This window comes from Dendrobates tinctorius, unplaced genomic scaffold, assembly GCF_039654945.1.
Source record: "Dendrobates tinctorius isolate UK_male_01 unplaced genomic scaffold, ASM3965494v1 ptg000216l, whole genome shotgun sequence".
Classification (NCBI taxonomy): domain Eukaryota; kingdom Metazoa; phylum Chordata; class Amphibia; order Anura; family Dendrobatidae; genus Dendrobates; species Dendrobates tinctorius.
In genome coordinates this window covers 3,500,080-3,520,906 of record NW_027361883.1, presented here as the reverse complement: position 1 = coordinate 3,520,906, position 20,827 = coordinate 3,500,080, and the positions used below count along the sequence as shown (strand labels likewise).

General features: G+C 45.1%; 1 protein-coding gene across 1 annotated transcript in view; it reads left to right on the top strand.

Annotated features, from left to right (window-relative positions):
* The window catches only part of DYSF (dysferlin), a 320,393-nt gene that overhangs the window by 277,256 nt on the left and 22,310 nt on the right, over positions 1–20,827 (top strand). The window contains exons 44-49 of the mRNA XM_073555076.1: positions 4,313–4,468; positions 15,492–15,583; positions 15,823–15,993; positions 16,984–17,126; positions 17,222–17,361; positions 18,960–19,048. Coding sequence (XP_073411177.1) covers positions 4,313–4,468; positions 15,492–15,583; positions 15,823–15,993; positions 16,984–17,126; positions 17,222–17,361; positions 18,960–19,048 — 791 coding nt within the window. The remainder of the gene's footprint in view (positions 1–4,312; positions 4,469–15,491; positions 15,584–15,822; positions 15,994–16,983; positions 17,127–17,221; positions 17,362–18,959; positions 19,049–20,827) is intronic.

Genomic DNA, 20,827 nt, shown 5'->3' with positions numbered 1-20,827 from the left:
TAGCTCACACACCAATCTTATTCACTGCTGTGTTGTCACACACTATCTGTGCAGTTTCTTCAGTATTTTATGGCTTCCTCTCCCTATCTCTGTGATTGAGCTCTGACGTCCTCTCACTATCCAGATTCACCCACGTGGCCGCTGCATTCCCTGCTTGGCTTTTATACAGGTTATGACAGTTGCTCCTCATTGGCTGCACTTCCATTTGATATGAAAGCTGCAAGACATTATATGGTAGCAGTGGCGTGGCTGCTGATACAATCTTGTGCAATGTGCCAAATGATGGCTTTCAAATTAGGTGATTTGCGCCAAGCTTATTGTTCAAACTAAACCCAAATTCGATTTGAATTGCATCAATTTTTTCATCTTTAGTTATGAATATTCGAAAATATAAGAATTCTTCACATTGTCTTCTTCCGGGTTTAAATAAGCAGCACATTCTAACCAAACTAGATCTATATGGATCCTGGAAACACTGGGACATTGGCAGGAATCTGGCAAAACCCAACTAATGCCCGGTGATTGAGGTTGAAGTGATATTACCATTTTATATTTTCCCACTTGGATATTCATTGTAGCTCCCATCCGGAGTCATTCATGGGTCAAATGTGGGCATTCTCTAAAGATGAGCGAATCAACTTAATTCATATCAAAGCCATGTCAATTTTTTTCGATATTTACTAATCCCAGGTAGTTTGAACAATTTGCAATTCGATTCATGTGAATCACCTAAAATTGCAGAAGACTGCACATTGTTGAAGATTGCATAAGCCAGAGAAGACCTCAGGAGTGGCGGAGTGGGCTTCCCCATAATGTCTTTCAGCTATTGCATCATGTGGTATAGCACAGCCAATCAGGAGGGACTGATGTGAACACTTGTGACCTGACTTCTGAGTTTGGGCTTCCTCTCGTGGTTGCTGTGGGTAATGGAGCTGGTCGGGTTGACAGAAGTCAATCACCTGAAGAGGATGATTGGAGGTCAGGTGTTGCAGACTGGGAAGATTTAAGTGAGCAGCTTCCATCAGTTGTTGCTGGTTTTCTTCCTGTGCATTTTTGAAGTCTGCTTTCCCCCTGCTTGGTCCTGCATCGTTCAGATAAGTTATTTGTTTGCTGGAAGCTTTTTTGCATTGAATTCAGTTTTTGCCTTTCTCTGATTTCTGCTTTGCTGGCATGGGTTCAGCATTGGTCCCTGCTGGGATCTGTGCTGGACCCCGTTCCATATGCCACAGCTCATGTCATTCTGTTCAGTATTGTTAGTCCCCTGTTATGTCAGTACCTTTTGTTTTGCTTCCAGTTCACACCAGAATTCTGATCTAGTGGGGGAGAGGTCGTGAGGCCTCAGTATTTTTGCATATCAGACGTGTTGGATTTTTCTTAGGGTTTTTTGCGTGATTGCAGACAGTATCCTTCCTGTCCTGTTCTATCTAGACAGTTTGGGCCCCATCATTTGCTTACTCTATTATCTGCCTGTGTTTGTCCCTCATCTGGTCTCACCAGCAATATATGTTTGGGGGCTGTCTATTCCTTTGGGGTTCTACTCTGGGGCAGTTTACTTTTTCCCTTTCTTGCTTTAGGCTTAGTTAATTCTGTGGCTGTGCCGAGGAGTCTAGGGCATTGTAGGTATAGTACGTCCCATGGCTAATTCTAGTTGTGTTGATAGTTTTAGGGGTCTGTAATCTGCTTAGTTACCAACTTTTCTGGTTATCTGGTTGCCTAGCTATCCTCCTCGGTGACCTAATCATAACAAGGGACTATCATAGCCTACATAAAAGCAGAGGCAGGGAATGCAGCAGCTGCAGTATATTTTGGTGAATAAAGATAGTGAAAGGAGAGTTAGCCATAAAAAAACTGAATAAACTGTAAAAACACAGTGTGTGACAGCACAGCAGTGAACAATGGTTACAATCGGTTTAGCTGTAGACATATATGCTGAGGGCACGTTGATGTTACTAAGACTGTGTTTGTATTAAAGAGCTTTAAAGGGGTTGCATGCAGGCCTAGGAGACCTCAAAGCGCTACACAAATCTTTTTGGGGCAACTGAAGAACTTGCAATTCACGGCAAATACATTGTTTTTCTGGAAGAATTTGGGCAAACTGGCGCATTTGTATTTCAAATTATTCGCTTGTCTCCACCATCTTACATAATAGTTGAGGCTATTCCTACATAACGGCAATGATTTCAGTGACTCACTCATGGAAATATCACTGGAGCCCCAGTGGATTGTGATTCTTCATCTTTTAGCCTCAGGTTTTCTACGTGGAACAATAACAACGCTTGTAATGTCAACCAGCATTTAATAGAAGGCTTATCTGTGGATTACGAGATCATCATCAATAGGAGGATAAATCTGTAGCAGCAATCATTATCTAGAAGGAAAAATGTGACACTGCCAAAAGAAAAATAACACTAGAACGAAAGAGGAGAGGACTGTGGTCCCAGCGAGCTCTCGAGCCTGAGCGGTACACAGGTAGAAGAACAACCGCCATAAGCCGGTCATCATCCTTTCCCACAGTATTTACTCCAATACGCCATCCTATTGCTTAGAATCCAGTTATAACAGTTCTTTCTCCCATGTTGGAGAAGACCCAGGGAGATTGATGGAGTCAGTTGTACCTATTGTTCACAATAAGCTGTCGTGTGTGCATCAGTAATATCACAATTCCCGGGCATTATATGACTTGTATCATACATTTTTAATCATGTTTGCCTTTGCAGCCTTTGTCTCTAATTTTCAGATCTCTTTCAGTTAGTGGGTAAAGAATAGTCTGCCATACATGGCACAAGCATAGATGAAGGATTCCTGCTCTCCTTAATCACGCATCCAAAAGTATCAGCATCATGGAGGTTATTAAACAGTACTGAGCAGTGTACCTGTAAATCCTGCACTAGCTAAACACTAACTAGAAACCAACAGAATGGAAGACATTATACAGCACTGATGTGAGATAAACATTCAATAGAAAACAGTTGCAGCATCTAAGACATTATATAGCAGTACTGAGCAGTATACCTGTAAATCCAGCACTGGGATGAGTTAACCACTGTGAGGAGTCACGCTCCTTGTGATATGGTAGCGATCACAAAGGCTCACAAAGGCTCGAGGTTTCTTTGTCCAAACTAGCAGCTTTATTAAGTATCCATCATAAGCAAATATACATCCTACCGGTATAAGGTAGAAAGAAAACAAAAATAGTCCACATAGCACTATGGCTCAGCCGTTCAGATATCACAAGGCTTAGTTCAACTCTGGTCTGGACTGACCAGCACAACAGGTCTTTCTACATGTCCACATTGACAAAGACTTAAGCAGCTGAGCTGCCTTAAATAGGCCGTTCAACTCCTGGGGAGGAGATATGGGAACAGCCAGTCCCACCCACCTCATGCAGCTGCTCCTAAAACCCTGGCCCATGCTGCCCCATTGAAATAACCGCTCAGCACTAACTGTTCTGGAGTCTGCTTCATGGGATTTACATCACCGAGGCTAGCCACCATATCTCACAAAGAGGACGTCTCCAGCTGCAACACCTGCCAGACAGCAGTATGAAGGACACTACACCAGTAGTGAGCATTGTAGTCATAAATCCAACACTCGGATTAGATAAACACCTAATATAAAACTGAAGCAGCATGGGGGACTTTATACAACAATTTTAAACAGTGTTACTGTGACTGTAAAACTAGGGTGAGATGAACAATTAATTAGATGCAGCAGCATGGTGGATATACACACAATAGTGTGCAGTGTATCTGTGAATCCAGCACTAGAATGAAACATAAACTTGCTAGAAAGCTGCAGCAGCATACAGAATTACAAAAGCAGTACAGATGTGCATCCAGCACTGGGAAGAGATAACCTTTTAATGAATGAATCAATGAAGGATGTTATGAAGCAGTACTGAAGAATGACTTGCATCTGTTAACCCCTACATGCAACCCCTTTAGGTACTTGTTCATAGCCGCACAATAATGAATAAACATTACTTTATACAGCATAAACCCCTTCAGGCTCAGTGACCTCGCAAATAAAGATTTTACTCAACAAATGACTGCCTAGACTGGTTTTAGCAGTCGTATTGTATGAAGGGCAGCCAACCTGTAAAGCCTTGTTATAGTCCATCCTGGGATGAATCCTTTCTAAGGGTAGGAATAACTACACTTTAATACAGTTTGGAACTCTTAAAATTTTTTCTTCTAGGTCAACATGAATCTTCATCCATAATTGATTGGATGCTACGTGTGTTCTTTGTGTTCTTCATACTGGCCACAGATGTTAATTAAATACTTTTTTTTCTGTTTTACTATGATTATAGGGGTCCTTTAAAGTATACACCCTACCTGAGGATCCATCAGTTCCAATGCCTCCTCGACAATTCATTCAACTGCCAGCTAAAGGGTTACAAGACTGCCTGGTCAGGGTCTACATCGTCCGTGCATTTGGCCTCCAACCCAAGGATGCTAATGGCAAGGTGAGCAACATGAATAATGGAAACTCTTACGCAAATAATAAAAAAAAACATTAAAAAGCATAAAAAAGTAATCTACTTGTAAAAAAGCTATCTCAAATGAATGAGAAGTGATACAAACTCGGACTTTTAATCCAAGTGATGCCTAAGGGGACCTAAAGGTTTGCTTTTAGGTGTCTTTATATACAGTGGCTTGCGAAAGTGTTCACCCCCTAAGGCATTTTACCTAATTTGTGACATTACAACTTGTATTTTAATGTTTTTGTAATCTTATTTGTGTGTCATACATCAGAACTGAGTAGTCTCAGTTGGTGAAATGAGAAAATTCTAGGCATAGATTAAATTAATGGGATCAAATAACTAAAAATTGGCATGTGCATATGTATTCACCCCTTTTGCTATGAAGCTCTAAATATTTCTGGCATAAGCAATTCCCTTCATAAGTCCCATGCTTAGTGACAGGACATCCCCCTGTGAGCAAGCTAAGTGTCACGTGTCTATATACACTTTACCTTCTCTAAAAGGCCACAGAGGTTGCAACACCATTAACAAGAGGCCCCACTAACCAAACACCACTAAGACCAAGGAGATATCCAAACAACACCATGAAGACCAAGGAGATCTCCAGACAACACCATGAGGGACCAAGGAGGTCTCCAAACATCACCATGAAGATCTCCTAACAGCACCATGAATACCAAGGAGATCTCCAAACAACACCATGAAGATCAAGGAAGTTGTCAAACACCACCATGAAGGCCAAGGAGGTCTCCAAACACCACCATGAAAGCCAAGGAGATCTCCATACACCACCATGAAGACCAAGGAGGTCTCCAAACACCACCATGAAGGCCAAGGAGATCTCCAAACAACACCATGAAGACCAAGGAGATCTCCAAACAACACCATGAAGACCAAGGAGCTGTTAGGTGTCGGGTTCCGGGCACTGCACAGCGGGAATCCCGAGCCTTGCCATCGACGGTCTCCCATTCCCTCCGGCCGCAGTGGAGCCTGCTCAGCAGACTCCACGATCCTGGAGTTCTACCCACACCAGCATTGTGGGTTCGGTTGCTGCTGCCACCTCCGGTCCAGTTATGGCAATGCAGCCTGTCCAGCAGCAAAAGACTCCAGAGTCTAAGTTCTTCCTTCAGTCCACTGAGCATGCTCATGAGACGATCTCCCATTGGGGATTGGGAGTCACATGCTCTGGTCCTTCCCCAGTTCTGATTGGTCCGTCAGAAGGATCAGGAAGGTCCTGTAAGCACACGGCTATAAAAGGTTTGCATGGCCGCCCCGCCATGCGCCATGATAGACTCTGAGGCTATAGTACTTAGTGTATGTGTGATGATGGATGAATGAGCCTGGTGACTGGCGCATTATAATTCCCCCTCCATTGATATTGAGCATGTGTTAGGGTTAGGAATTAGAGTCAGCACAGCAGCTCAGATACTGCATAGCGCCGCAGTGTTCCTCATCACCTTCATATAGCGCCTTGGGCGTCGGCCAGTACAGGCCTCCTGGACCACTGCTACTCCAGCGTCCGCCTTAGTAATGCCGGGCGCTTTCCAGCTCAGTTGTTTGGCTGGTTAGTGGTGTCCGTCAGGGCGGACATTGCTCTAACACAGGGTTCCCTCTCGGTCAGCCATTATGCCGTCCGCTTCCGGACACTGGCTTCCGAGCTCTAATGGCCTGATAAAGCACTCGTCCCTGTGTTCTGGAGGGGTTTGGCGGGGCACGTTAAAGATGCTCTAGCCACCAGGGAGGTTCCCGTTACTCTGAAGGAGCTGATTACCGTCTCCACCCGCATAGATCTCCGTTTTATGGAGCGCGGGTTGGAGCGTTCTCAGTTAAGACCGAGGGTTAGGTTGGCTCCCGTCTTCTCTAAACCTCTTCAACCCGCCGCTCTGGGAGTCATGTCTCTGGAGGCCATGGAGGTGTCTCGCACCGGCTCCAAGTCGCCCCCGGTGCGAATCTCCGCACGCTGTTTCCAGTGTTGACAGCCTGGTCACCTGGCCAACAGGTGCCCTCAGCGGTCGGGAAACGATCGCGTCTAGTGGTAGTCGGAGGAGGCCTACTAGACACTGGAACTTTCTCCTCCAAACTGTCCTTCCGAGGGACATTAGAGAGCGGTGCTTCCACCTGGGAGGTTGAGGTCTGCGTGGACTCCGGGGCAGAGGGAAACTTTGTCCTCGGCCTTCGCCCAACAGCATGCAGTTCCCTTGGTGCCACTTCCTCACCCCGTGACCATCAGGGTGGTCAACGGTTCGACCTTACCATCCCAAATTACACACCAGACAGCACCCCTTGGGCTCTCAATCTCGCCGTCCCAGCACGAGACGTTGTCTCTACTCATTATGCCTGAGGGCATCGACCAGGTTCTTCTAGGAGTTCCCTGGCTCTGTTGCCATTCTCCTCATATAGAGTGGTCCTCGGGGAGAATACTGGGTTGGAGCAAGTCCGGTGTATGCATGAGGGACTGCATTCAGGTAGCCTCCACAAAGGTGCCCGCGGATCTCTCCGCACTCCCAAGACACTACCAGCAGTACGCGGACGTGTTTTCTAAAAAATCTGCAGAGACTCTTCCGCCTCAACGCCCCTACAACTGTCCTATAGATCTTTTGCCAGGAGCGGAGCCTCCTCAAGGCCGCTTATATCCTCTGTCTCTCCCGGAGATGGAGGCCATGTCACAATACATCCGGGAGAACCTGGCAAGAGGGTTTATTAGGAAGTTGGTGTCACCAGCTTGGTCAGGGTTCTTCTTCGTACAGAAGAAGAGTGGAGAGCTGCGCCCTTGCATTGATTACAGAGGTCTCAATGCAATTACCGTCAAAAACAAGTATCCTCTTCCCCTGATCTCTGAGTTGTTTGACAGATTGCGAGGGGCCCAGATCTTCACTAAGCTAGATCTACGGGGGGGCTTACAGCTTGATCCGCATACGTGAAGGGGACGAGTGGAATACAGCCTTTAATACTAGGGATGGCCTCTATGAGTATCTGGTCATGCCCTTCGGCCTCTGTAACGCACCCGTGGTCTTCCAGGACTTTGTGAATGATATTTTTATATGCTCTCCACCTCGGGGGTGGTCTATCTGGATGACATCCTCATCTTCTCTCCAGATTTGGCCTCTCACCGGAGAGACGTCTGCAAGGTCTTCAACCGTTTGCGGGCGAATTCTCTCTTCGCCAAGTTGGAGAAGTGTCAGTTTGAGCAGGAGTCTTTGTCGTTTTTGGGCTATATCATCTCGGCCCAGGGGTTGGCTATGGATCCTGCCAAATTGCAGGTGGTAATGGACTGGCAGGAGCCCCACTCTCTTAAAGCGGTGCAGTGTTTTTTGGGCTTCGTTAATTACTACCGCCGGTTCATTCCCCACTTCTCCACACTGGTGGCTCCTTTGGTCGCCCTCACCAAAAAGGGAACCAATCCTTAGGTTTGGTCGGAACAGGTCTCCGCGGCCTTCTCATCTCTTAAGACCCATTTTGCTGGCGCTCCCATCCTCCATCGTCCCGATGTGGATAAACCCTTTATCCTAGAGGTAGATGCCTCGTCCATCGGTGCAGGAGCAGTCCTTTTCCAGAAGGATGCTCAAGGTCAGAAGCATCCCTGCTTCTTTTTCTCCAAGACCCTCTCACCGGCGGAGAGAAACTACTCCATCGGGGACAAGGAGCTGCTGGCAATGAAGTTGGCCTTTTCCGAGTGGAAACATCTCCTGGAGGGAGCCCGGTTCCCCTTTCAGGTGTACACCGACCATAAAAACCTGGTGTACTTACAAACGCTTTTCTTCTCCCGCTTCACCCTGCACTATCTGTCCGGTGAGAAGAACGATCGGGCTGATGCTCTCGCTCGGTGGTGTCAGCGGAGGAGGAGGCTGAGCCTCGGCTAATCGTCCCCTCTGAGAGTCTGAGGACCGTGGCCCCGGTCGCCCGAGTCAGTGCCGCCAGGCAAGTCCTTTGTTCCCCCTTGCGGCCAGAGGTTCTCGCGTGGACTCACGCGTCCAGGGTGGGTGGTCACTTTGGTACTAGGCGGACCACGGAACTCCTGGCAAGGACTTATTGGTGGCCGCACATGGCTCGGGACACGAGAGACTACATTCAAGCATGCGTCTCCTGTGCTCGGAACAGGTCCTCTAGGCAGAGGCCGGCTGGGTTACTTTACCCCTTGCCGGTGGCAGACAGACCCTGGGAGATGGTCGGCATGGATTTTGTGGTTGGTCTGCCCAAATCCAGTGGCAGCACGGTCATCTGGGTGGTCACCGATCATTCTTCTAAAATGGTACTGTACATCTGGTGCCACTCGCGCGGCTGCCTTCTGCCCGTGGCCTCGCCACGCTGTTCTTAAAGCACGTGTTTTGTTTGCACGGTATGCCGGACAAGATAGTTAGTGACCAAGGTCCCCAGTTTGCATCTCTGTTTTGGAAGGAGCTCTGCAGTCTGCTCAACATTGAGCTAAATTTGTCCTCCGCCTATCATCCCGAGACGAACGAGTTGGTTGAGAGAGCTAACCAAACTCTGGTCACATACCTGCGACATTTTGTCTCGGCCTGGCAGGATGACTGGGCATCCTTACTACCATGGGCAGAATTTGCCCTGAATAATGCAATGGCGGATTCCACTGGTCAGACCCCATTCCTCCTTAATTACGGCCAGCATCCGCGCGTCCCCGTCCCGATGCCAGTGTCTTCCACTGATTCCAGGGTGGCAGACTCGGCAGTGGAGGCTTGAGACATTTGGGATCGCACTCAGGATGCCATCCGGGCCTCTATGGAGAGAATGAGGGCGTCCGCTGACACGCATTGGCGTCCCGCTCCAACTTTTGCCCCTGGCGACTTGGTGTGGCTCTCTGCCCGAAATATCAGCAGTTTGCGCTGCGATACATTGGTCCCTTCAAGGTCCTGGAGCAGGTCAACCCTGTGGTCTATCGCCTGGCTCTTCCTCCCCACTTGGCCATTTCTGACACCTTTCATGTGTCCCTCCTTAAGCCTGCTCACTTGTCCCGGTTTTCCGAGTCATCTGCCGGGACATCTGACCTGTCTTCGGACGAGTTTGAGGCCAATGCCATCGTGGGATGCAGGGTGGTGCGTGGCAAAAAAATTTATTTGGTGGACTGGAAGGGTCATGGTCCTGAGGCCCGGACCTGGGAGCCAGTGGAGAATATCCACGCCCCGCTCCTTATCATGGCATTTGAGCACAGCGAGGCTCAGAGGGGAGGGGGCCCTAGGGGGGGGGTAATGTTAGGCGTCGGGTTCCGGGCGCTGCACAGTGGGAATCCCGAGCCTTGCCATCGACGGTCTCCCATTCCCCTCCGGCCGCAGCAGAGCCTGCTCAGCAGACTCCACGATCCCGGCATTCTGCCCACACCAGCATTGTGGGTTTTGTTGTTGCTGCTGCCACCTCCGGTCCAGTTATGGCAATGCAGCCTGGCCAGCAGCAAAAGACTCCAGAGTCTAAGTTCTTCCTTCAGTCCACTGAGCATGCTCATGAGACGATCTCCCATTGGGGATCGGGAGTCACATGCTCAGGTCCTGCTCCAGTTCTGATTGGTCCATCAGGAGGATCAGGAAGGTCCCGGCTATAAAAGGTTTGCATGGCCGCCCCGCCATGCGCTATGATAGACTCTGAGGCTATAGTACTTTGTTAGGCATCGGGTTCCGGCCGCTGCACAGCGGGAATCCTAAGCCTTGCCATCTTTGGTCTCCCATTCCCCTCTGGCCGCTGTGGAGCCTGCTCAGCAAACTCCACGATCCCGGCGTTCTGTCCACACCTGCATTGTGGGTTCGGTTGCTGCTGCCACCTTCGGTCCACCTATGGCAATAGAGCCTGTCCAGCAGCAAAAGACTCCAGAGGCGAAGTCCTCCCTTCGCTCCACTGAACATGCTTAGGAGACGATCTCCCATTGGGGATCGGGAGTCACATGCTCAGGTCATTCTCCAGTTCCGATTGGTCCATCTGGAGGATCAGGATTGTCCCGGAAGGGCACGGCTATAAAAGGCTCGCATGGCCGCCCCTCCATGCGCTGTGATAGACTCTGAGGCTAATGCATTTACTATATGTGTGATGATGGATGAATGAGCCTGGTGACTGACGCATTATATTTCCCCCCTCCTTGGATATTAGGTATGTGTTAGGGTGAGGGATTAGAGTCAGTACATTAGCTCTACACTGCATAGCGCCGCAGTGTTGCTCCACATCCACCGCAAGCGCCTAGGGCGTCGGCCAGTATAGGCCTCCGTGGCCACTGCTATCGCAACGTCCGCTAGTTACGCCGTGTGCTTTAGTAGCGCTTTCCAGCCCGGTTATTAGGCTGGTTAGTGGCGTCCGTCAGGGCAGATACTGCACACGTTGCAGCAGTGGTTCACACCCCGTGACCTGTGACGCTAACAGGTTGCGGTTGTTCGCCGGCAGGCACGTGTTGCGTGAAGTTACGCTGCATGTGCCTGTTAGCACCGGCTCAGTGATTACGCATTGGTGTCCGGCTTTACTCCTACACACCTTTCCCTCATTGCTCAGCAGCAGTTGGTCACCTCTGCACGGAGGGCCCTGCGCTGCGAACGCACCTTATATATTATTTCATCTTTATTATTTGGTGCGCTCCGCCAGCCCGTAACAGTACTTAGTGTGTGTGTGATGATGGATGAATGAGCCTGGTGACTGACGCATTATAATTCCTCCTCCTTTGATATTACGCATGTGTTAGGGTTAGGAATTAGAGTCAGCACAGCAGCTCTGATACTGCATAGCGCCGCAGTGTTCCTCATCGCCTTCCTATAGCACCTTCGGAGTCGGCCAGTACAGGCCTCCTGGACCACTGCTACCGCAGCGTCCGCCTAAGTAACGCCGTGCGCCTTAGGGGCGCTTTCCAGCTCAGTTGTTAGGCTGGTTAGTGGCGTCCGTCACGGCGGACATTGCACCGGTACTTAGCGGTGGTTCACACTACCGTGACCTGTGACATTAACAGGTTGCGGTTGTTCACCAGCTGGTACGTGCTTTGTGAAGCAACGGGGTTCGTCCCTGCTAACACTGGCTCAGTGGTTATCCACCGGTGTCCGGCTTTCTTCTACAAGCCGCTCCCTCATTGTTCAGCTGCAGTTAAGTCACCTCTGCACGGTGGGCCCGGTGTCGAACGCACCTCATATATTATTCCATCTTCATTTGGTGCGTTCCACCAGCCCGTAACAGGAGTTTTCCAAACAAGTTAGGGATAAAATTGTTGAGGAGCTACAGAGTTCCCAAGTAGAGACTGGAGTATCTGTCCTTATGACTACAATAAACCGTACACTCCATGGAGGTGGCCTTTATGGAAGAGTGAGCAGAAAAAAACTGTACTTACACACAAAAATTGTAAGCCTTGATTTTGAGTTTGCCAAAAGACATGTGAGAGACTCCCCAAATGTATGGAGGAAGGTTCTATGGTCAGTTGAGACCAAAATTTAATTTTTTTGCCACTAAGGTAAACGCTATGTCTAGCGCCAAACCAACACAGCACCTCACTCCAATAACACCATCCCCACAGTAAATCGTGGTGGCAGCATCATGCTGTGGGGATGTTTTTTGGCAGCAGGGACAGGGATAATAGTCTGAGTTGAGGGGAAGATGGATGGTGCGTAATACAGAGATATTCTTGAGTAAAACCTGTTTGACCCAAAGCATACTGCTATAGCAACACGTGAATGGTTTAAGGGAAATCATGTAAATGTTTTGGAGTGTGTAGTCAATTTAGAATCTGTGGTCAGACTTGAAGATCGCTGTTCACCAGAGGAAACCATCTTATGTTTAAGAGCTGAAGAAGTTTTTGCCTTGTGGAATGGGCAAAAATCCCTGTGGCAACATGTGGAAATACCATAGAGACTTATCCAAAGAGACAGTTACAGTTGGAAGGGACCTTGATTACTTTTGATAAATTCAAAGGCGCGAGTAAGTAAGCAGAATTATAGTAGATACTAGCTTGGCCCGTGCAAAATTTTTGCACATTGGTCGTCGGGGGCGCAGGCAATTTCAGAAAAAGCAAGCTGGTCAAATGTAAATGTATTTCATGAGCTGATGAACACAGACAGGTATTTATATATGTAGATTGGTAATACAATAAATTGGTTTGATAAGTAGAGGCCAAAAAATGTCTTCCGGTTGAGGTGCCACCTGCAGGTCATTGTGTCTTTCTGCAGGTTTATGAAAATGAATGTTTAAACTGTATTTAGTGATCAAATTGTGGATGTGTGGTTTGTTTGGCTCTTTTCTTGCTGAAAGGAGCAAGTGTACCTTTCAAATGGTGTATTGTGTGTGTGCTGGGGCGAAGTAATCTCCGAAAAAGCAGTGCATGTTTACAAATGTTTTTGCATATCTAACGCACCTGCAGTGAAGTGTGCAATCCTTCAAGTGTGCCTGAAATAGGCTGGGCAAGCACTTGAGCAAGCTGGAAAGACCCCAAGGCAAATGTTTGGATTTGTTTGTGATGTCTGTAAGCAGCTTTGTGGCAGTGTGCGGTTTATCTGCGGTTTTGCCCTGCGGTTTTACACCTCATAATGGATGAGGTGTAAAACTGCAGCGTTTCTGCACCAAACAATTGACACCCTGCGTTTTGAAAACCGCGCGGAAAAAAACGCAGCATGTGCACAGCTTTTTTTTTATTTACATAGGAAATAAAGGTACTGTACAACCCAGCAGAATCTGCTGCGTTTCTGCAGAGCCAAAACCACTGCGGAAACGCAGCAGAAACCGCAAAGTGTGCACATACCCTTAGGGTACTGTGGTGCCACTTGCAGGTCATTTTTCCTTACTACAGGTTTATGAAAATTAATGTTTAAACTGTATTTTGTGATCAAATCGTCGATGTGTGTTTTGTTTGGCTATTTTCTTGCTGAAGGGGGCAAGTTTACCTTTCAAATGGTGTATCATTTGTGTGTGTGTGGCTGCAGTATGAACGGAGATACAAAGTAATCACTAAAAAATAAAAAACAGTGTTTAGAAATAATAGAATAGATATTCTTGTACATAGGGGGGCAGTATTATAGTTGTTATATTTTTGTACATAGGAGCAGTATTATAGTAGTTATATTCTTGTACATAGGGGCAGTATTATAGTAGTTATATTCTTGTACATAGGGGGCAGTATTATAGTAGTTATATTATATTCTTGCACATAGGGGGCAGTATTATAGTAGTTATAGTCTTGTACATAGGAGGCAGTATTATAGTGGTTATATTCTTGTACATAGGGGCAGTATTATAGTAGTTATATTCTTGTACATAGGGGGCAGTATTATAGTAGTTATATTATATTCTTGCACATAGGGGGCAGTATTATAGTAGTTATAGTCTTGTACATAGGAGGCAGTATTATAGTAGTTATATTCTTGTACATAGGGGCAGTATTATAGTAGTTATATTCTTGTACATAGGGAGCAGTATTATAGTAGTTATATTCTTGTACATAGGGAGCAGTATTATAGTAGTTATAGTCTTGTACATAGGGGCAGTATTATAGTAGTTATATTCTTGTACATAGGAGCAGTATTATAGTAGTTATATTCTTGTACATAGGAGCGGTATTATAGTAGTTATATTCTTGTACATAGGGGGAGCATTATAGTAGTTATATTCTTGTACATAGGGGGCAGTATTATAGTAGTTATATTCTTGTACATAGGGGCAGTATTATAGTAGTTATATTCTTGTACATGGGAGCAGTATTATAGTAGTTATATTCTTGTACATAGGAGGCAGTATTATAGTGGTTATATTCTTGTACATAGGAGGCAGTATTATAGTGGTTATATTCTTGTACATGGGAGCAGTATTATAGTAGTTATATTCTTGTACATAGGAGGCAGTATTATAGTGGTTATATTCTTGTACATAGGAGGCAGTATTATAGTGGTTATATTCTTGTACATAGGGGCAGTATTATAGTAGTTATATTCTTGTACATAGGGGCAGTATTATAGTAGTTATATTCTTGTACATAGGGGCAGTATTATAGTAGTTATATTCTTGTACATGGGAGCAGTATTATAGTAGTTATATTCTTGTACATAGGAGGCAGTATTATAGTTGTTATATTCTTGTACATAGGAGGCAGTATTATAGTAGTTATATTCTTGTACATAGGGGCAGTATTATAGTAGTTATATTCTTGTACATAGGGGCAGTATTATAGTAGTTATATTCTTGTACATAGGGACAGTATTATAGTAGTTATATTGTTGTACATAGGGACAGTATTATAGTAGTTATATTCTTATATATAGGAGCAGTATTATAGTAGTTATATTCTTGTACATAGGGGGCAGTATTATAGTAGGTATATTCTTATATATAGGAGCAGTATTATAGTAGTTATATTCTTGTATATAGGAGCAGTATTATAGTAGTTATATTCTTGTACATAGGAGCAGTATTATAGTAGTTATATTCTTATATATAGGAGCAGTATTATAGTAGTTATATTCTTGTACATAGGGGGCAGTATTATAGTAGTTATATTCTTGTACATAGGGGCAGTATTATAGTAGTTATATTCTTGTACATAGGAGCAGTATTATAGTAGTTATATTCTTGTACATAGGAGGCAGTATTATAGTGGTTATATTCTTGTACATAGGGGCAGTATTATAGTAGTTGTATTCTTTTACATATTGGTTCAGTAATTTAATAGTGATTTTTTTTCCTTACAGAGGAGGCAGTATTATAGTAGTTTACCTTGAGGAAATGTTTCAGTATATTGCAAATTGTAGTAAATGAAATATTTCCACCATGTCTGAAGTGATAACTTCATCAGTAATGACTTTTTATTAATTTGCCGTTTTTTGCAGCACGTTTTACAGTAAGGTTACTTTTTTTCTATGTAGTTCATGCATTCCTTGTCTGTTCTGTTATACCTTATTTTAAACCAGTTGGTTCTATTGTAAAAATTAGATTTAGTCTTTTTTTTTTCCTTCCCAATCTTTTGAGCCAAAATGAAGCCAAATTTCCTTAAATGTTTCTACCTATGGAGCCGCCATCCTGTACTTTTTGATATATTGTGGTTCCTTTTCAGTGTGATCCTTATGTGAAGATCTCTGTTGGCAAAAAGTCAATCAACGATCAGGAGAATTACATCCCGTGTACTTTAGAACCTGTTTTTGGAAAGTAAGTTGTGAACATTTCAGTTTCTGTATACCGTAATTTAGTTTTACCGTTTGATTAGTCAACAAGCCAGGATGCAACTGACAAGGTTTAGGTGCTTAAACCAACCTCCACCAAACGATCGATTCCGATATCCATTATGTCTTTTAGCCCAAGTTATAGTAACAGATTTCCGTTGTTTTTTGGTATTTTATGGAATGACGGCCTATTATCAGTTTGATTTTGTCTTCTACGTTTCTCAGGATGTTTGAGTTGACCTGCACTTTACCGTTAGACAAAGACCTGAAGATCACACTCTACGACTATGACATGCTCTCGAAGGATGAGAAGATTGGAGAGACTGTCATAGACTTGGAGAATCGGTTTCTTTCCAAATATGGGGCTCGATGCGGCCTACCACAAACTTATTGCATGTACGTACCCAAAGTATCTGTCCATACCTTATCAGTTGGCACACCATGGCATTTCGTCCCTTGAGATGTAACGTCATAAGTCATGACTTATGGAGGGTTATCTCAAGTCTAAACCATTTCCTGCAGATAAAAGCTGAAAAAGGTTTGAAATTCCCCAAATTTGTGCTCACCTGGCCCTCAGTTGTCCCACTGCACAGCCCCGGTTCCAATGTATATAATGTCCTGTCGATTTGTCTTCTTTGGTCTGGTGGTCACCTTCAGCATCTTCTGGCCACTGGTATCTTTGGCCTCTTTTGGTGTCTAGCTGCAATAGTGTGACTGGACATAATATGGCAAGTTCTGGTCCAGCAAAATAACATCCAACCAGCCAACATTTGCTGGATTCTTGCAAATCAAATCACAAAAATTCAAGTGATGTTCTTCTGAAGTTTGAGGTGAATATGATTCAATTCGACACGATTCGTTCACCTTGAACTTTCAAAGTTTTCGAGAAGGTTCACACACAAGCACCGCATTGAGGTTTCCATTGGATTCACTGGAAAACTGTATCCCTTACGGGAACCTCAGATGGAGCCAATAACTTGAATGAAGCTGCCGGAGTCTCTTTGGACCCACTCTGGCCTCCATCGTGGAATGATTAATCTTTTTCAGACATGAACAGAAATTAAAAAGAGGCCAGACAGAGTCCAAAGTGACTTTGTCAGCTTAATTGAAGTGCATGGCTCCGTCTACTCTGCGTTGGAGGTTTCCATCGGAACACAGTTTTTCAGCAATTCCGACAGAAACCACCTCGCTAGATAGAACCATGTAAGTGTGAGTTGCACCTTATAGATACATTTATGAGAGTATCCGGACTCTGGATCCCAGGGATTCGTGAAGGCTCCTCCGTTACATAAGAAGACCCCTGTTTATGAATGGCACATGGTAGGTTGGGGGATTCACTGGAGCCAAGATTCCACCTCTGATAAAAAATTTTTCTTTTCTGTTCAGCTCTGGACCGAACCAATGGAGGGACCAGCTCCGACCTTCCCAGCTCCTTCACAGGTTTGCCCAACAGCACAACCACAAACCCCCGGTCTACAAAAACAACAGGATTTCATTCCGGAGTCATGACTACAGTATTTCTGACCTCGGTGGGTCTGACAACTTCTTGTGATGCCGCACGATATCATTGACTCCCAATTAAAGGGACGTCCGTTCTACTAATATTGTGTATTCTTTTCAATAGAGGACGTTAAATTTCCTAATCCACATCTCGGCCCCACCGAGGAACGTCTCGCCCTACACGTTCTGCGGAAACAGTCTCTTGTGTGTGAACATGTGGAGACCAGGTCCCTGTACAGCCCCCTGCAGCCTGATATAGAGCAGGTAAGGGCACTTGATCACTCACAGGGCGCAGACGGCGTGGACCTTGGGGTCACAGTCACAAAGATCGAAGACCGCGGTGCTCTTCCCGCTTGATATCGCGATGGTGAGGTGCTGGAGGCAGGTGCACTGGCTCCACATCTGTAACATTCCCCACTCCTGGGTATTTTACAAGCATCTGCTCAGATTTATTAGCCTCTCAGAATTTCTAATATTTTCTTCCTCCTTATTGCACAATGTTTTGATTCTTTTTTTAACCGAGCGAAAAAATGACATAATATAAATTTCAACTCCTAAACAAAATCTCCAGCTGCGGCCTATGGGGGACCAAGGCCGGACACCATTAGGGTCTTTTTCCTAAGGTCAGAGATCGTTTCACGGGAAGATGGTTTGTTTGGTTTCGTCGTCTTATGTCCATTGCGGCAATATTGTATTCTACTCCAGAGCTGCAATCATAGATAAGAAGTTCATAGAAGTAAAATCTTACAGTTCACACTGCTTGTTTGGTATGACTTACAATCTGGGAAGAATCGTCATCAGCAAACGGATATGTCTGTGAGAAAACTGACTGTGAATCCACCAGCAGAATAGTGAGTGCAGCTCTGGTGTATAATACAGGATGTAACTCAGCATCAGTAATGTAATGTATGTACACAGTGACTGCACCAGCAGAATAGTGAGCGCAGCTCTGGGGTATAATACAGGATGTAACTCAGGATCAGTAATGTAATGTATGTACACAGTGACTGCACCAGCAGAATAGTGAGTGCAGCTCTGGGGTATAATACAGGATGTAACTCAGGATCAGTAATGTAATGTATGTACACAGTGACTGCACCAGCAGAATAGTGAGTGCAGCTCTGGGGTATAATACAGGATGTAACTCAGGATCAGTAATGTAATGTATGTACACAGTGACTGCACCAGCAGAATAGTGAGTGCAGCTCTGGAGTATAATACAGGCTGTAACTCAGGATCAGTAATGTATGTACACAGTGACTGCACCAGCAGAATAGTGAGTGCAGCTCTACAGGATGTAACTCAGGATCAGTAATGTAATGTATGTACACAGTGACTGCACCAGCAGAATAGTGAGTGCAGCTCTGGAGTATAATACAGGAGGTAACTCAGGATCAGTAATGTATGTACACAGTGACTGCACCAGCAGAATAGTGAGTGCAGCTCTGGAGTATAATACAGGAGGTAACTCAGGATCAGTAATGTAATGTATGTACACAGTGACTGCACCAGCAGAATAGTGAGTGCAGCTCTGGGGTATAATACAGGATGTAACTCAGGATCAGTAATGTAATGTCTGTACACCAGGACCAGAAAGGATAGCCAGTGCAGCTCTGAAGTACAAATTAGACGTGTGACTAGTGTTTAGCTGTATTTATTTTGTAGCTGCTGTCCTGGTGTCTTTTCCTTTTTACTGTCTCTTCTGTTTGTTACAGATTGTTATTTTCACTACGTTTTACATGTCCTTTTTTTGCTCTTTTTTGTTCTCTTCTGATACGTTGCGTGATTTAGCTCCACATTACCATCTGTTGATATATTTATTACCTTTTTATCCATTTATCATATCTGCGTTCCGTTTGCAGGGAAAACTGCAGATGTGGGTGGACTTATTCCCCAAGTCTTTTGGACCACCGGGCCCGCCATTTAATATAACACCCAGAAAAGCAAAACGGTAAGACTTGAGTGTTGCATTCGGCAGAGCCGGATTCTCATTGCAGCATTGGGAATTATGTGTTGTGGAGAAAACCCTGCTACATCGCAGAAACCCTCCTGCAACAGTGTGAACCAGGCTTGAGAAGAGTACACCGAAACATTAGAATTAATAAGTCATGGAGTGATGGTAAATATTCGTCCACCATTTTTAGGGTAGGGCAGGAATGATCTATCCGGGGTGACATCTGACCGCCGCTCTCTCAGGACTCAGAAAGATGAATCCTGCTGTACACGGAACTCATTTCTTTACTAGGTGTAGCTATGACCGGATAGCTTTGTTTTCTGCTGTTGACGAGGGTTTTTACTGCAGATGGAAATAGTCATTGACTCCGGTGCTCAGATAGGATCCAGCTGAGATGATTTTATAAGTTTGGCCAAAACATAAGGAGATAGTGAAGAATGGTGGGAGAATGACTCTGCAGAATCGGTGGAAACCATATGGGGACGTTGCTCAATCCATGTAATATGTAAAAGGCTTGTAAAACACCGAGCGTCATGTTCAGCCTCATCCATTACAGGTGCCGCGGTCTTTTCATGTGTATGGTAACCAGCTGTCTTCAAAGGGGTCGGCTATGAAAGTTGAGGTCTATTCAGAGTCCATGGACTCTCTATAACCTAGTCCTCGGTCATACCCTCTGTAAAATACCTCTCCAGTGATCCAAACAGTCAATACAAGCAAAATTATTCAACCTGCATTATACATTAGTTTTATTAGCAAAATGTATAAACCTCCTGCAATAAACTAATGAGTCAAAAACAATGTATAAAGGTCAACACAACTAATATAACAAATTCATCACAAAATGCCCCTTTTACTGACTGCTGTATTCTCAGAATTATTCCTTCATAACCAGCGTCTTAATATTAGAGCCTCTCTGGCTGTTATGACCTGCTACCTTTCTGGCTGTTGTCACCTGCTAAAGATATGATACATAGCTAGGCACCAGTTACAAGAAGAGATTATGAGCTCGGACAAACAAGGAAAAGGACACAAAAAGATACAACGGCATGAAAATGTTCCTAGAGATACAGTTGGAAGCACAGGTCACAGAGGAACAAGAACTACACTACCTGGATGTGATGATTAAAGACCCCTCCAGGTGACTGTAAAAGGCCTGCAATGATATTTGGTGGTAGCAGACATCAAGTTTCTGTTTGTATAGTGAAACACTTACTAAATGCTGATGGTTTCCCAAAAGCACAAGAAAAGTTGAATCTGATAAGTTTTGGGCTTCAGTTTTGTGGAACAATGAAACCAAATTGATACTTTTTGGGCCAGTGGTATGTCTCGAGGAGCAAGATTGAAGCATCTGCTCTAAAGAACCCAACAGTGAAGGATGGTGGTGGCCCAGTGATTTCTAGACTGAAGCATGGTGGCACCTTTTGATGCCTACTGTGAAGCGTGGTGATGTTTCAGTGATGCCTGCAGTGAAACGTGGTGGCCCAGTGATTACCACAATGAATCATGGTGGTGTCTCTGTGATGCCTCAATGAAGCATGGTGGTGCCCCTGTGATGGTTACAGTGAAGCATGCCAGTAGATTGATGATGCCTATTGTTAAGCAAGGTGTTGGATCGGTGATGACTACAGTGAAGCATAACTGTGGATCAGTGATTAGAAACGAGCGAATTTGTTCGGATTCAGTTCCGAATATGATCGGAATCGAATATTGTTTTTTGCAATATTCGTTGAACACAGGCGAACGTCATTAGAGTCAATGGGAGTAGAAATGAACGAA